This window comes from Garra rufa, chromosome 7 (genome assembly GCF_049309525.1).
Source record: "Garra rufa chromosome 7, GarRuf1.0, whole genome shotgun sequence".
NCBI lineage: Eukaryota > Metazoa > Chordata > Actinopteri > Cypriniformes > Cyprinidae > Garra > Garra rufa.
This window is the reverse complement of record NC_133367.1, coordinates 51,556,252-51,572,689: the sequence shown is the minus strand read 5'-3', so window position 1 is coordinate 51,572,689 and position 16,438 is coordinate 51,556,252. Positions and strand designations below refer to the sequence as shown.

Below are 16,438 nucleotides of genomic sequence, written 5' to 3'. Positions count from 1 at the left end.
CATCACTTCCACTGTGCACAAAGTAATAAAAAACATGCACACTATAATCTTGTCTACTATTTAAGGTTGACAGTACAAGGTAAAGTTCCATTCACACCAAGAACGATAACTATAATGATATTAGTGTCTACACCAACGCATGCTGCCATTCTGTTTTATTGTCTGTCGCTTTAAATGCTCACAATCTGTAAAGTCAGGTGGATTCTGATTGGCTGTGAATTTTTAAATGGTTCATCAGCTGAGAAAATTCCCTTTCAAAGCAATTCCAATGATGACTAAAATGTTTTTGTTAAATTAGAACGATTATCAAGATTTTACAGTTATTTTTAAATTAGAACGATTTTCAAAATGTTAAAGTTAGTGTTCAATTAGAATATTATTAGAACAGTTTGAAGTAGATCGATTATTAAAACGTTACAATTATTGTTAAACTAGAAACATTATTAAAATGACAGTTATCGTTAAATTATAACATTTATTAAAACGTTAACAGTTATTGTTAAATTAGAACAATTTTAAACGTTTAAAAACGTTACGTGTTTTGTTGGATTAGAACAATTCAAACAAAACAAAAAACTTTGCAGTAGGGCTGGGCGATTAATCGAAAAATAATCGAAATCGACATTCAGAACCTATAATCGTTAAAATTTTTCCAGGAAGATTATTTCAATTACTTTCCCTTTAAAAAAACACAAGCGCTCCGTTACGTTATTCCGCCGACATGTCGATGGAGAGCTTAAACAGTATTTATACAGTAAAAAGTATTTATTTATACAGGATATACAAGGGTAATTTTATTTAGAGGAGATACTGCTTATTTTCTACTTTTAATATGAAAAACATTGAAAATTATTTATTTTGTTTCCAATAGTGCAAGTTATTTATTTTCACTAATTTAAGAAAAATGTGACTTTTCGTTTTAAGCAATGCTTGCTTTAATTTCAGTTGTTCAATTAATAATCATAGATCGTAGATAGTGTGTTTCCTTTAATTATTTTAAAATCAAGTAATGCACCCTTCATCCAAAAATCTCTCGCTTGTAATATGTGAAAATATTTACTGTACAAAACTTGTCAGTGAACTATGAGGGCAAAAAAATAATTATTATATAAATATAATTAAATATAATTTTATTAATAAATAATATAATCGTTCATTAATCGTAATCGGGTTAAAATGTTCAATTAATCGAGATTTTGATTCTAAGCCAAATTGCCCAGCCCTACTTTGCAGTTATCGTTAAATTTAACAATTAAAACATAGGTATTGTTAAATTACAATGATTAGTGAAACGTTTCAGTTTTTGTTAAATTAGAACAACTACTAAAACATTATAGGTATTAAATTAGAACGATTATTAAAATGTTACAGTTACCATTAAATTAGAATGATTGTTAAAATGTTAGTTATTGTTAATTTTGAATTTTTTAAAAATCATTATAGGTAGTTTAATTAGAATGATTAAAAGGTTACAGTTTTGTTAAATTAGAACAATTATTAAAACATCATAGGTATTGTTAAATTACGATGATTATTAAAATGCTACAGTTATCGTTAAATTAGAACAAGTATAAAAACGTTAGTTCTTGTTTAAATAGAATAACTACTAAAACATAATAGGTATTGTTAAATGATTATTAAAATGTTAGTTTTTGTTAAATTAGAACGATTATTAAAATGTTTTATACAACAGTTCGATCTGGTTCTCAAATCTGATTGGTTGAGAACCGTGAGATATTTTACTGGTATCGCTATTTTGTATCACTCCGCGTTTTCTAGCCGGGACCTTTTTTTTTCTTAGTTTCATGGCGGACGTCCAAATCCTGTATCATTTTATAAATATTACTCTTTTTGTGTCACAGAATGTAGTTTTAAGAGGTTTTCAGGCGAGAATGTACTTGTTTATAGTTCAAATATGCAGTTTGTTAATAAAGATAAAGACATTAAAATGTTACAGTTATTGTTGTACATTTAGAAAAAAAATATGAAAACATTTTAGGCATAGTTAAATTACAATGATTAAAACGTTAGTTATTGTTACATTAAAACGTTAGTTTTAGTTTAATTAGGACAATTCGTAAAATGTTACAGTTTTTGTTAAATTAGAATGATTATTAAAACATTACAGTTATCATTACATAATTATTAAAATGTTACAGTTACTGTTAAATTAAAACGATTGTTAAAATGTTACAGTTTTTGTTAAATTAGAACAATTCTTAAAACGTAACGTTATCATTACATTAGAACAATTATTAAAACGTTACAGTTATTGTTAAATTTGAACGATTGTTAAAATGTTAGCTATTGGTCAATAAGGACAATTCTTAAAACATTTCAGTAATCGCTACAATAGAACAATTTTTAAAATGTCACAGGTTTTGTTAAATTAGAACGATTATTAAAACATTACAGTAATCGCTACAATAGAACAATTCTTAAAATGTTACAGGTTTTGTTAAATTAGAACGATTATTAAAACATTACAGTTATCATTACATAACAATTATTAAAAGTTAACAGTTACTTTTAAATTAAAACGACTGTTAAAATGTTACAGTTTTTGTTACATTACAACAATTATTGAAATGTTACAGCTACTGTTACATTACAACAATTCTTAAAATGTTACAGTAATCGTTACATTAAAACAATTATTAAGACGTTACAGTTTTTGTTAAATTAGAACCATTATTAAAACGTTACAGATATCGTTACATTAGAATGTATATTAAAATGTTACAGTTATTGGTAAATTAGAACAATTATTAAAATGTCACAGGTTTTGTTAAATTAGAACGATTATTAAAACATTACAGTAATCGCTACAAATAGAACAATTCTTAAAATGTTACAAGTTTTGTTAAATTTGAACGATTATTAAAACATTACAGTAATCGCTACAATAGAACAATTCTTAAAATGTTACAGGTTTTGTTAAATTAGAACGATTATTAAAACATTACAGTTATCATTACATAACAATTATTAAAAGTTAACAGTTACTTTTAAATTAAAACGACTGTTAAAATGTTACAGTTTTTGTTACATTACAACAATTATTGAAATGTTACAGCTATTGTTACATTACAACAATTCTTAAAATGTTACAGTAATCGTTACATTAAAACAATTATTAAGACGTTACAGTTTTTGTTAAATTAGAACCATTATTAAAACGTTACAGATATCGTTACATTAGAATGTATATTAAAATGTTACAGTTATTGGTAAATTAGAACAATTATTAAAATGTCACAGGTTTTGTTAAATTAGAACGATTATTAAAACATTACAGTAATCGCTACAATAGAACAATTCTTAAAATGTCACAGGTTTTGTTAAATTAGAACGATTATTAAAACATTACAGTAATCGCTACAATAGAACAATTCTTAAAATGTTACAGGTTTTGTTAAATTAGAACGATTCTTAAAATGTTACAGGTTTTGTTAAATTAGAACAATTCTTAAAATGTTACAGTTTTTGTTAAATTAGAACGATTCTTAAAATGTTACAGGTTTTGTTAAATTAGAACGATTCTTAAAATGTTACAGGTTTTGTTAAATTAGAAAGATTCTTAAAATGTTACAGGTTTTGTTAAATTAGAATGATTATTAAAACATTACAGTAATCGCTACAATAGAACAATTCTTAAAATGTTACAGGTTTTGTTAAATTAGAACAATTCTTAAAATGTTACAGTTTTTGTTAAATTAGAACAATTCTTAAAATGTTACAGTTTTTGTTAAATTAGAACGATTCTTAAAATGTTACAGGTTTTGTTAAATTAGAACAATTCTTAAAATGTTACAGTTTTTGTTAAATTAGAACGATTCTTAAAATGTTACAGGTTTTGTTAAATTAGAACGATTCTTAAAATGTTACAGGTTTTGTTAAATTAGAAAGATTCTTAAAATGTTACAGGTTTTGTTAAATTAGAATGATTATTAAAACATTACAGTAATCGCTACAATAGAACAATTCTTAAAATGTTACAGGTTTTGTTAAATTAGAACGATTATTAAAACATTACAGTTATCATTACATAATTCTTAAAACGTTACAGTTACTGTTAAATAAAAACGACTTAAAACGTTAGTTTTTGTTAAATTAGAACAATTCTTAAAACGTAACAGTTATTGTTACATTACAACAATTATTGAAACGTTACAGTTGTTATATTACAACAATTCTTAAAATGTTACAGTAATGGTTACATTAAAACAACTATTAAGACGTTACAGTTTTTGTTAAATTAGAACAATTCTTAATGTTACAGTTTTTGTTAAATTAGAACGATTATTAAAACGTTACAGATACCGTTACATTAGAATGTATATTAAAACGTTACAGTTATTGGTAAATTAGAACAATTATTAAAATGCTATGTTATAACTATTATTCAACTAGAATTTTTTTTAAATGTTACTGTTAAATTAGATCATTATTAAAAGTTATTTTTGTTAAATTAGAACATTTTAAATATTGTTATATTTAAGTGATCAATAAAAAGTTACAGTTACAGCTAATTTAGAATGATGATGTTATTGAAACATTACTATATTATAATGCTTATTAAAATATTACAGTTATCATAAGAGTTATTGCCCTCACTGAGAGTAGGTTTTAACTAAGTTACGGTAGATAAACAGTGAATGTTTCTGCCCCAAGTAATCCGTGTCATCCTGACTACAGCTGATTGAGCTCTGCTGGCACATTCAAGCAGGAGAACACGCCACATCCACCACGGGAGATTCAGTCTGCCAGATCCGAGTGGATTAAATATTTCATGCAGCTAATGGATATCAACTTTTCAAAAGGCATCAATGCAAAAAGCTGCAAAAAAGCTACATGTGTTTTAGGGGCAAATGTAGAGCTGGTTTAAGGAAGTGAAATGCAGATTCTCTACAGAGGGTCATTTGCTGGACAACAGCTGTTTAAAAAGCTCAAAGCATTATATTTAATAGCATGCATTTGATTTAAATACATGCAACAAGTTTCCTGCAGAGGGAAGAAGCTCCTGTTGGTTAGACATGAGGGCCAGTGAATGATATTTCAACAGGACTCACTATCCAAAGAGGGCGGTGTTGTGCCCAGAGGGGTTGTAGGAGAGGCCGGGACGGGTGTAATCGGGGTTGTCGGAATGTCAATCTCCGGATGGCTCTGTGATTGACAAATACAAATGTCAAGATGATCCATAAGCCTCAATGTAAAGATAGGATAGGCCTAATAATATATGCATGTTAATACATATAGAGATGAATATACGTGATTGTGCAGTGCTGACCTGTGCAAGAACCGTGATGAAGTTTCTGTTGAGATGAACGGCCTCATAGAGAGCGAGAAGGATGGCCTCGTTAGTCCTGAAGGACGATGAAGTCATCAGACATGAGGAGCGTTTGATTTAATAATACAAGAATGGACATTTCAATATTTGACGACTGCTATTATGTGCTGGAGCCTTATGGGGCTGATCTGAACTTCATGAAGATACACATCTGTTCAAAAGTTCACTTTTTTTACAGAAATTTGTGCTTTTAATCAGTAAGGATGCATTAAATTGATCAAAAAGGACAGTAATTAGGTTGGCTTGAGAAAGAAAGCCTACTTATCTACTATTTAAACTTTTTTTGGAAATAGGCTCATTCTCCAACTCCCCCCGAGTTAATAAGTTGAGTTTTACCATTTTGAAATCCATTCAGCCGTTCTCCTGTTCTGGCGATATCACTTTTAGCATAGCTTAGCATAGATCATTGAATCCTATTAGACCAATAGCATCATGTTCAAAAATGACCAATGAGTTTCGATATTTTTCCTATTTAAAACTTGACTCTTCTGTAGTTATATCCTGTACTAAGACCGGCGGAAAATGTAAAGCTGCGATTTTCTAGGCTGATAAGATTAGGAACTACACTTCCATTTCGGCGTAATAGTCAAGGAAGTTTGCTGCCGTAACATGACCGAAGCAGGCGCAGTAATACCACGCAGCACATTGCAGCACAACGTGAACAACTGCATGCACAGGGACCGTTCCTCGTTGAAAGTTACCTAGCTGGGAACTAAGTTCAGGTGCTGAAATTACTTACTAAGATGCTAATCATGTTAGTAAGTTAGTAAAATGTTAGTAAGTTGTTAACCATGCTAGAAATGTGCTGATCGTGTTAGAAACAACTTAGCAACATGCTAGTAACTAACTAAGCATGTTAGAAACATGTTAGTAACTTGTTAACATGCTAAAAACATGCTAGCGTCATGCTAATAACTAGCTAACCATGGTAACAACATGCTAGTAACTTGCTAATGATGCTAACATGTTGCTAACACCCTAGCAACCAACCAGAGCACCACTTATAGCACCAAAGCAACTTAAACTACTTATTTAAACTTTCAAACCTTTACATTTAAAGCTTCTACAACTATTTCAAACTTTTAGACTAGGCTTTCTCAAGCCAGCCTTAAAGTGCATCTATAAACTTTACTCTGTAGTTACTTTTACAGTGTTACAAAAGATTTGTTTTTGGACATAAATGCTGTTCTTTTACACTTTTTCATTAAAGCATCAAGTTTCCACAAATATATGAAGCAGCAAAAACGGTTTACAACATTGATATTAATAAGTACTGTCATTAAAAATTGAGCACTGGTAATATTTGATAATAATTGTGAAGCAAATCCGCGTCTCAGAATGATTTCTGAAGGATCGTGTGACACTGAAGACTGGAGTAATTCAGCTTTGATCACAGAATTTTTTTTAAAACATTTAAATAGAAGGCAGTAATTTTAAATAGTAAAAATATTTCACAATATTACTGCTTTTGCTGTATTTTGGATCAAATAAATGCAGGCTTGTTGATCAAAAGACAATTCTTTAAATAAATGTTACTGTTAAAAAAAACATATATTCAAATAGAAAACAGCAATTTTAAATTGTAATATTATTTGACAATATTAATGTTTTTGCTTTTTTTATTAGATAAACAAAGCCTTGGTAAACAACAAACTCTTAGCAAAAATATCACCAACTCCAAACTTTTGTACAGAAGGTCACCAATTAAATTAAAAAAACTCTTTATTAAACTAGAGATGTTTTAAATTTTACTTACTGTACTGACAGCTTCTCATCTGCGTCAGCAATAAACATGCTGCCCACCTGCAGACCAAAGCATTATTATATACATATGTAGTTGCTTCACAGAAACACAAAAACCCAAACAGGTTTGGGAAGACATGAATAAAAGATGAGAGTTGTATACCATGCTGGTAAGGGTGGAGAAAAAGCCTCCCTGGTTTTCTTCTTCTTTGTCTTTATATTGTCTGTGGAAATCAGATGGAACACATTAAATCATTCACATAAATGTTTCTTTGAAAAAACAAAAACAAAAAAAAAACAACATCACACACTTTACATTACCTGTTGTACTCTGTAAGTGCATGGTGGATGACCATTCCCATGCCCTATGAAAAGATCATTAATATTAGACCTACACGAAACAATGACTCGAAAACATCTCCAATTATTCAAATTAATCTCCATAATGACTCACATCCAGGGTCGGCTCGTCGTCCACTATTGACAGTTTCACAATGTAGGGATTCACAGACTACAAGAAAAGAAACAATGAATCTGTTTTTGGTGAACTATTTCTTTATTGTGTATTTATAAAAAATGCTTTTTGAGTGAATCTAGTGTAAATAAAAGGTTTTCCTGTGCATTTACCTCATACTTCCTGTAGTTGACCAGCAGAGCTAGAAGCACCACGGCATCATATCCATGCTTCACTCGACTGGAAACGTCAGACAGAATCTGGACAAAAAGAGAGGAATGAAACAGATGAAATTATAATCCACTGGTGGGATGGAAAAATGAAACCACACATGATACACCTAATCCCAGTTTTACCTGTAGAATAGCCTCAAATATACTGTTGATCATCACATACTCCAGTATGGTGTTCTGACTAATATTATCTGTCACCTGAATGAAAAAACAAAAACAAAAAAACACATTAGTACCACATCAGAAAACTCTCAGGAATTCAAAGCAAAAAAAAGGATATTATCACATATGGAATTCATGTAATAAAGAATTAGTTCACTCAAAAACTTGTTTAAGATTCACACACTCTAAGGCCACCCAAGATGTAGATGAGTTTGCTTCTTCATCAGATTTGGAGAAATGTAGGATTCCATCACTTGCTCACCAATGGAAGTGAATGGGTGCCGTCAGAATGAGAGTCCAAACAGCTGATAAAAACATCACAATAATCCACACAACGCCAGACCATCAGTTAACATCTTAAGAAACCAAAAGCTCCATTTTCTGTTTTCCTCTCACATCAAAATCACCAACATTTTTTGTTTAGAGCTGTTTTGGCTTGTTAAACGGTGCATATATCTCTCCTGATTACTCAGACAGATGACTTTATCACTGGAGGAAGCATTATAATTGATCATGGACTCATATATTGGCTGGAAGCAAAGGTTCGATGTTAAAAAGGTCTTGATGAATTTGTGATGTTTTTATCAGCCCTTTGGACTCTCATTCTGACGGCACCCATTCACTTCCATTGTTGAGCAAGTGATGCAATGCTACATTTCTCCAAATCAAATGAAGAAACAAACTCATCTACATCTTGGATGACCTAAGGGTGAGTACATTTTCTGAAAATTTTCATTTTTTTTTCCCACTTTAAGGTTTACTTACTTATCTGCAGTGAATGGGTGCCGTCAGAATGAGAGTCCAAAACATCACAATATTTATTATTGTGTATTATTAAAAACGCCTTAATGATACATTTGTTTTTTTACACAAACAGCTTTTGGCTTTACCAGGTTGCAACTGATGGACTGAAATGGTGTGGATTACTTCTGGATTATTGTGATGTTTTTATCAGCTGTTTGGAATCTCATTTTGACGGCACCCATTCACTGCAGAAGATCCAATGGTGAGCAAGTGATGGAATACTACATTTCTACAAATCTGATGAAGAAACAAACTCATCTACATCTTGGATGACCTGAGGATGAGTACATTTTCTGCAAATTTTTTTTTTTTTTCCACTTTAAGGTTTGCTCACATCTGCAGTGAATGGGTGCCGTCAGAATAAGAGTCCAAACAGCTGATAAAAAAACATGACAATATGTATTAAAACTGTTCTGGACTGTTTTAGCTCATAAACAGTGCTTGATCTGTTCATATCTCTTTCCTGATTCAGACCAGACAACCATAAGCAACAGTTAGAAGTTTAAAAATGATGAATTTGTTTCCTACAAACATGATGCTTTTCACATCAGATGTTAACTGATGGACTGGATTACTTGTGCATTATTGTGATGTTTTTATCAGCTGTTAGGACTCTCATTCTGACGGCACCCATTCACTGCAGAGGATCCATTGGTGAGCAAGTGATGCAATGCTACATTTCTCTAAATCTAATGAAGAAACAAACTCATTATTTCATCATTTTGGGTGGTTTGGGAGTAAACATTAAGGTTCTTATTGTGATGTTTGTTTTAGCTGTTTGGACTCTCATTCTGACAGCACCCATTCACTTCCATTGGTAAACAAGTAATGCAATGCTACATTTCTCAAATCTGATGAACAAACAAACTCATCCACATTTTGGATGACCTGAGGGAGAGTACAGTTTCAGCAAATGTTATTTTTTTCCACTTTAAGGTTTACTCACATCTGCAGTGAATGGGTGCCGTCAGAATAAGAGTCTAAACAGCTGATAAAAAAAACATGACAATATGTATTAAAACTGTTCTGGACTGTTTTAGCTCATAAACAGTGCTTGATCTGTTCATATCTCTTTCCTGATTCAGACCAAACAACCATAAGCAACAGTTAGAAGTTTAAAAATGATGAATTTGTTTCCTACAAACATGATGCTTTTCACATCGGATGTTAACTGATGGACTGGATTACTTGTGGATTATTGTGATGTTTTTATCAGCTGTTAGGACTCTCATTCTGACGGCACCCATTCACTGCAGCGGATCCATTGGTGAGCAAGTGATGCAATGCTACATTTCTCTAAATCTAATGAAGAAACAAACTCATTATTTCATCATTTTGGGTGGTTTGGGAGTAAACATTAAGGTTCTTATTGTGATGTTTTTATCAGCTGTTTGGACTCTCATTCTGACAGCACCCATTCACTTCCATTGGTAAACAAGTAATGCAATGCTACATTTCTCAAATCTGATGAACAAACAAACTCATCCACATTTTGGATGACCTGAGGGAGAGTACAGTTTCAGCAAATGTTATTTTTTTCCACTTTAAGGTTTACTCACATCTGCAGTGAATGGGTGCCGTCAGAATAAGAGTCTAAACAGCTGATAAAAAAAACATGACAATATGTATTAAAACTGTTCTGGACTGTTTTAGCTCATAAACAGTGCTTGATCTGTTCATATCTCTTTCCTGATTCAGACCAAACAACCATAAGCAACAGTTAGAAGTTTAAAAATGATGAATTTGTTTCCTACAAACATGATGCTTTTCACATCGGATGTTAACTGATGGACTGGATTACTTGTGGATTATTGTGATGTTTTTATCAGCTGTTAGGACTCTCATTCTGACGGCACCCATTCACTGCAGCGGATCCATTGGTGAGCAAGTGATGCAATGCTACATTTCTCTAAATCTAATGAAGAAACAAACTCATTATTTCATCATTTTGGGTGGTTTGGGAGTAAACATTAAGGTTCTTATTGTGATGTTTTTATCAGCTGTTTGGACTCTCATTCTGACAGCACCCATTCACTTCCATTGGTAAACAAGTAATGCAATGCTACATTTCTCAAATCTGATGAACAAACAAACTCATCCACATTTTGGATGACCTGAGGGAGAGTACAGTTTCAGCAAATGTTATTTTTTTCCACTTTAAGGTTTACTCACATCTGCAGTGAATGGGTGCCGTCAGAATGAGAGTCCAAACAGCTAATAAAAACAACACATTTTTTAAAACCTGTTTTGGACTGTTTTAGCTTGTAAACAATGTTCGATCTGTGCATATTTCTCTCCTGATTCAGACCAGACAACCGCAAGCAACAGTTAGATGTTTAAAAATTATGAATTTGTTTCCTACAAACATGATGCTTTTCACATCAGATGTTAACTGATGGACTGGAGTGGTGTGGATTATTGTGATGTTTTTATCAGCTTTTTGGACTCTAATTCTGACGGCACCCATTCACTTCCATTGGTGAGCAAGTGATGCAATGCTACATTTCTCCAAATTTAATGAAGAAACAAACTCACAATTTTATCAAACATTTTTGGGTGGTTTGGGAGTAAACGTTAAGGTTTACTCACATCTGCAGTGAATGGGTGCCGTCAGAATGAGAGTCCAAAAAGCTGTCACAATATTTTTTAAAACCGGTTTAGGACTGTTTTAACTTGCAAACAGTGCCTAATCAGTGCATTTTTCTCTCCTAATTCAGACAAGACAACCGGAAGCGACAGTTTTAAGTTAAAAACGCCTTAATGTTGGATTTGATTTTTACAAACACATAGCTTTTGGCTTCACTAGATGTTAACTGATGGACTGGAGTGCTGTGAATTACTTGTAGATTACTGTGATGTTTTTATCAGCTGCTTAGACTCTCATTCTGACGGCACCCATTCACTTCCATTGGTGAGCAAGTGAGGCTCTATTTCTTCAAATCTGATGAAGAAACAAACTCATCTCCATCTTGGACGGCCTTGGATTTACATTTTTGGGTGAACTATTCCTTTGATAGACTGAAAACAATTGTGACCAAATGTTTTTAGTGTAGAAGAATGAATGCGATGATCTTACAGTGACCAAACACAGCAGTAGTTTTAGACACAAACTCTTCAGACTCTCTGATCCGTCTCCACACAGCAGACTGTCCAGGCTCTCCATCAGCTCCTGTGTGCACAATTCCATTAGAAGCCAAATTAGCATTTAATAAAACGTCAAGATGACGTGTGAGCAGGACAAGCGGCTGACCTTCATTCGGAGCTCGGCTTTGTCGAAGCCCATCAGCATGTTGATGATGTCGAAGCCGGTGGCGGACTTGTTCTTCTGGTGAACTCCTCTGAACAGCGCACAAAGAGTCTGCAGACACAGACAGGAGGAGTCTTCATGTGCTTGTGTTTTCATTCAGATCTTAAGGTCAAAAGCAACTGTTACATTTTCTGAATGCCAGCGCCAGTAATTGAATGCAGGGTGTGTCTGCAAACACAAAAGCTGACTGCACAACTTCTGTTTTATGTTTCCAAACGAATGCTTTTTTTAAGCCTGAAAATCTGATAAAGTTGTATTTTGTGCAAAGAAAATTAAACTTACTTTTTGAAAAGCTTTTCTGATTTAAAAGTCTTTTCTGCTCATCAAAGCTGCATTTATTTGACCAAATACAGTAAAACAGTATTATTGTAAAATATTATTACACTTTTCTATTTGAATACATTTTAAAATGTAATTTATTTCTGTGATTTCAAAGCTGAATTTTCAGCATCATTACTCCAGTCTTCAGTGTCACATGATCCTTCAGAAATTATTCTAATAAGCTGCTTTGCTGTTTTAAGAAACATTTATGATCATAAAAGCAGTTTTCAGGATTCTTTTGCAACATTATACATGTCTTTACTGTCACTGTCACTTTTAATTAATGTGTCCTTGCTAAATAAAAGAAGTAATTAAATCTTTAATAAATTGTTTTTTTATTTTATTCTTTTTTACTAATCTTACTGGCCTCAAATTTTTTGACCAGTAGTCTTTTTTACACTATTATTATATTCTGTAATTTCAGGAAAATTACGTATTTTTTACCCTATAATTATCATTAGCGTAAAGTAAATAAATAAAATAAAATAATAAAAAGTGTAAGGATTTTAGGGAAAGTGATTTTAACTTTCGAGTTGTAATTCCCATTAATATAAATGATTAACCTCATTAAACTGTTAGATTTTCAATAAAACCCCACATAGACACAATTAAAAAATAAACTGAGTATTAAAAGTTTTACCATCATGTCTCTTCTGCTCACCAAGCCAGCATTTATTTGAAAATACAGTAAAAATTGTAAAATATTTTTACTATTTAAGATAACAGTTTTCTATTTGAATACATTTTAAAATCTAATTTATTCTTGTGATTTCAAAGCTGAATTTTCTGCACCATTACTACAGTTTTCAGTTTCACATGATCCTTCAGAAATCATTCTAAAATGCTGATTTTGGATTTAACAGGATTTATATAACATAGAAACAAACCTTTTGCAACATTATAAATGTTTCTTTAAAGCATCCTTGCTAAATGAAGGCAAAAAAAAATGTTTGTAATTGACAAAAAAATAAGGAGATGTATTACCCAGACAGCAAGTATTTAGGATTAGAGTAGGATTTGATTATGAGAAAATGCCGTAAGTATGCTTTTACCTGAAGTGCATTGACTACTTTGATCTGGTGTTCTTCACCCAGAGCTTGAACACAGTGGTGGAACAAACTGTTGATGTTGTCTTTGATTTTCATCACTTCATCTCCATCCAGAGACTCCAACTTCCCTTCCAGATACTCCAGATTGACCTAGATTGAACAATACAGTTCATGTATTCGAATAAAAAAGCTTCACAGAAGAGTGTTTCAGCACATGTACAGTTTAGCTCAAAAAGTTTACAGACACCTCGCAGAATCTGCAAAATGTAAATTATTTTATCATACATATAGTGCATGTTATTTTTTATTTAGTACTGACCTGCATAAGATATTTCACATTAGAGATTTTACATACAGACGTTTAGAAAAAATTATTTGGTTTTCCAGCATTTTTGTGTATTTGAACCCTTTCCAACAATGACTGTATGATTTTGAGATCCGTCTTTTCACACTGAGGACAACTGAGGGACTCATATGCAACTATTACAGAAGGTTCAAACACTCACTGATGCTTCAGAAGGAAACACAATACATTAAGAGCCAGGGGTGAAAACTTTTGAACAGAATGAAGTTTTCTTCATTTTTCTTATTTTGCCTAAATATCTTTCTTTTTTCATTTAGTACTGCTCTTCAGACGCTACAGAAGATACATGTAGAAGACAAAATCAGTTACATTTACCCTGATCTTCAAGTTTAAAAAGTTTCTCTTTCTGCTTTTAAGCATGGATTTTCCTTCTGGAGCATCAGTGAGCGTTTGAACCTTCTGTAACAGTTGCCTACACTCTTAGAAAAAGGTGCTTCACGATGCCACAGAAGAACGTTTTTGTCTGCTTCACAAAAGGTTCTTTCTGGCAAATAAGGTTCTTCAGATTATAAAAAGGTCTTTAAAGAATATTTTACTGATTGTTTCTTTGTGGAACCAAAAACGGTTCTTCTATGGCATTGCTTAAAGAAGCTTTGAAGCACCTTCATTTTTAAGAGTTTCGTCCCTCAGTTGTCCTCAGTGTGAAAAGATGGATCTCAAAATCATACAGTCATTGTTGGAAAGGGTTCAAATACACAAAATGCTGGAAAACCAAAGAATGTGTGGGACCTGGAGGATTTTTCTGAAGAACAGCAGGCAGTTTAACTGTTCAGGACAAACAAGGAACCCAAAAAAAAAAACTATTTAGGTGACAACGAAGTATTAAGAACTATAGAACAGTGTCATTTTTTTTATAAACTCAACTATTATTTTCTCTTGTGGACTTGTGAATGTCTTTTATGTGAAATATCTTATTCAGGTCAGTGAGACGCATTTTTTATGATCTTTTTTTTTGGTCAAATACTGAACATTTTGCAGATTCTGCATACAGACCTTCATCAAAAACAGCTCATCCCAGAAGCGAGGATTGTGCTTAGTAGGGTCTTCCTTCTGATGGGAAAGGGCAAAAAAAGCATTTACAATCTAGATTCGCACCAACATTGCATTTGAAATCAGTGATTTACAAGTTTATATATTACATATATACAGTCAAGCCTGAAATTTCATACCCCTGGCATATTTGGACTTAAAGTTACTTTTATTCAAACAGCAAGTTTTTTTTTTTTTGACTGGAAATGACACAGGCTTCTCCCAAAAGATAATAAAACAATGTACAAGGGGCATCGTTGTGGAAAAAAATCCAAAGTTCTATACCATTCCAAATAGTCCAAGCTGTTCTAAAGCATCCTAATTACCCGGATTCATTGGGAAGAGCTGTTTTAATCAACTCAACAGGTGAAAAACAGAAGCTCTCTGCTGTTGGTTTGTGGACAGTCATGGCTAAGACAAAGGAGCTCACTGAGGACCTGCGGCTGCGCATTGTGGCTGCTCACAAGTCAGGAAAGGGCTATAAGACCATATCTAAATGTTTTGAAGTTCCAGTGGCTACAGTGCAGCGTATTATTAAAATATACAAGACTTTCCGCACTGTAAAAAATCTCAGGGGACGTGGTCTGAAGCCAAAAGTGACACCTGTGCTGGCCAGGAGGATAGTGAGAGAGGTAATTGGATAGTGAGAGGTAATTCTATTGACTATTGAGAAGGGTATGAATAATTTTGGACATGCCACTTTTTGTTCAAATGTAAATAATTTTAATATAGTAATATTTTTTTCCACAATGATGCCTCTTGTACGTCGTCTTATTATCTTCTGGAAGACGTCTGTGTCATTTCTAATCATTTCTAATAAAAGTAACTTTAAGTCAGAATTTGCCAGAGGTATGAATAATTTCGGGCTTGACTGTATATCTTCTCTTAAGAATGTAATGTTCATGTTTCAACCATATTTTGTCCATAATGTATAGCTATATAGTGTCTATATAGACACATTCACATTGGCAAAAAACCTTGAGTGTTTAACGCACATCAGAAAAAGCAAAATGTTTGACTTACTGCAAAGATCTCATCATACATCAGCACCACTTTCTCCTTCAGAGGCTTCTTAGAGGAGGATGTTCTCCTCAAAAGACCTGCTTTCTTCTCAGTCTGAGCCATGGCTTACAAACGCAACTGCAAACACACGTTTAGACGCATTAATAATGAGACTTAGCTCATGTTTACATGGGTGTTTTGACAGCTTAGCTTTAGCATGTAGCTCTAACATTATGTACATTAAACAAACACTCTTGACTCGACTATCGCTTCTATAATTAAGAGATTAAATCCAAACAAATGTTGGTTTAATATAACGTTAGTGTCTATTGGGGACAGTCATGCTAACTAACGTTAATCAAAGCTAAACTGTTTGACTGCCTTTAAAGAAAATACATATTTTTTTTCCATGCTAGCGGTTAGTTTCCGGGTTTTTAAACCGGAATCTATCGGTTTGGATTAATAAACTTAATAATATGCCCATACCCGAGTTTACGAATCACTGTATTTGTTCCATTACACTTCGAGCTGCTAAACAGATGGATTTCGCTTGGCTTGCTTCCGGTGGGAGCGGAAACCCCGCCCATGTGTTTACATCACTTCCGCTAGCCATGCTGCCT

The 16,438-nt window shown here is 32.6% G+C and overlaps 1 protein-coding gene across 1 annotated transcript in view; it reads right to left on the bottom strand.

Moving 5' to 3' along the window:
• Positions 1-16,383, bottom strand: part of armh3 (armadillo like helical domain containing 3) — a 37,659-nt gene extending 21,276 nt beyond the window's left edge. Inside the window, exons 1-14 of the mRNA XM_073844611.1 lie at positions 16,305-16,383; positions 15,840-15,956; positions 14,781-14,837; positions 13,427-13,573; positions 11,997-12,104; positions 11,823-11,915; positions 7,904-7,978; positions 7,721-7,807; positions 7,548-7,604; positions 7,415-7,458; positions 7,257-7,317; positions 7,107-7,153; positions 5,291-5,366; positions 5,073-5,166 (exon numbers count right to left, since the gene is read on the bottom strand). Of these exons, the coding sequence (XP_073700712.1) occupies positions 5,073-5,166; positions 5,291-5,366; positions 7,107-7,153; positions 7,257-7,317; positions 7,415-7,458; positions 7,548-7,604; positions 7,721-7,807; positions 7,904-7,978; positions 11,823-11,915; positions 11,997-12,104; positions 13,427-13,573; positions 14,781-14,837; positions 15,840-15,941 (1,048 nt within the window). The 5' untranslated portion in view covers positions 15,942-15,956; positions 16,305-16,383. The remainder of the gene's footprint in view (positions 1-5,072; positions 5,167-5,290; positions 5,367-7,106; positions 7,154-7,256; positions 7,318-7,414; positions 7,459-7,547; positions 7,605-7,720; positions 7,808-7,903; positions 7,979-11,822; positions 11,916-11,996; positions 12,105-13,426; positions 13,574-14,780; positions 14,838-15,839; positions 15,957-16,304) is intronic.
• Between the last annotated feature and the right edge of the window lie 55 nt (positions 16,384-16,438).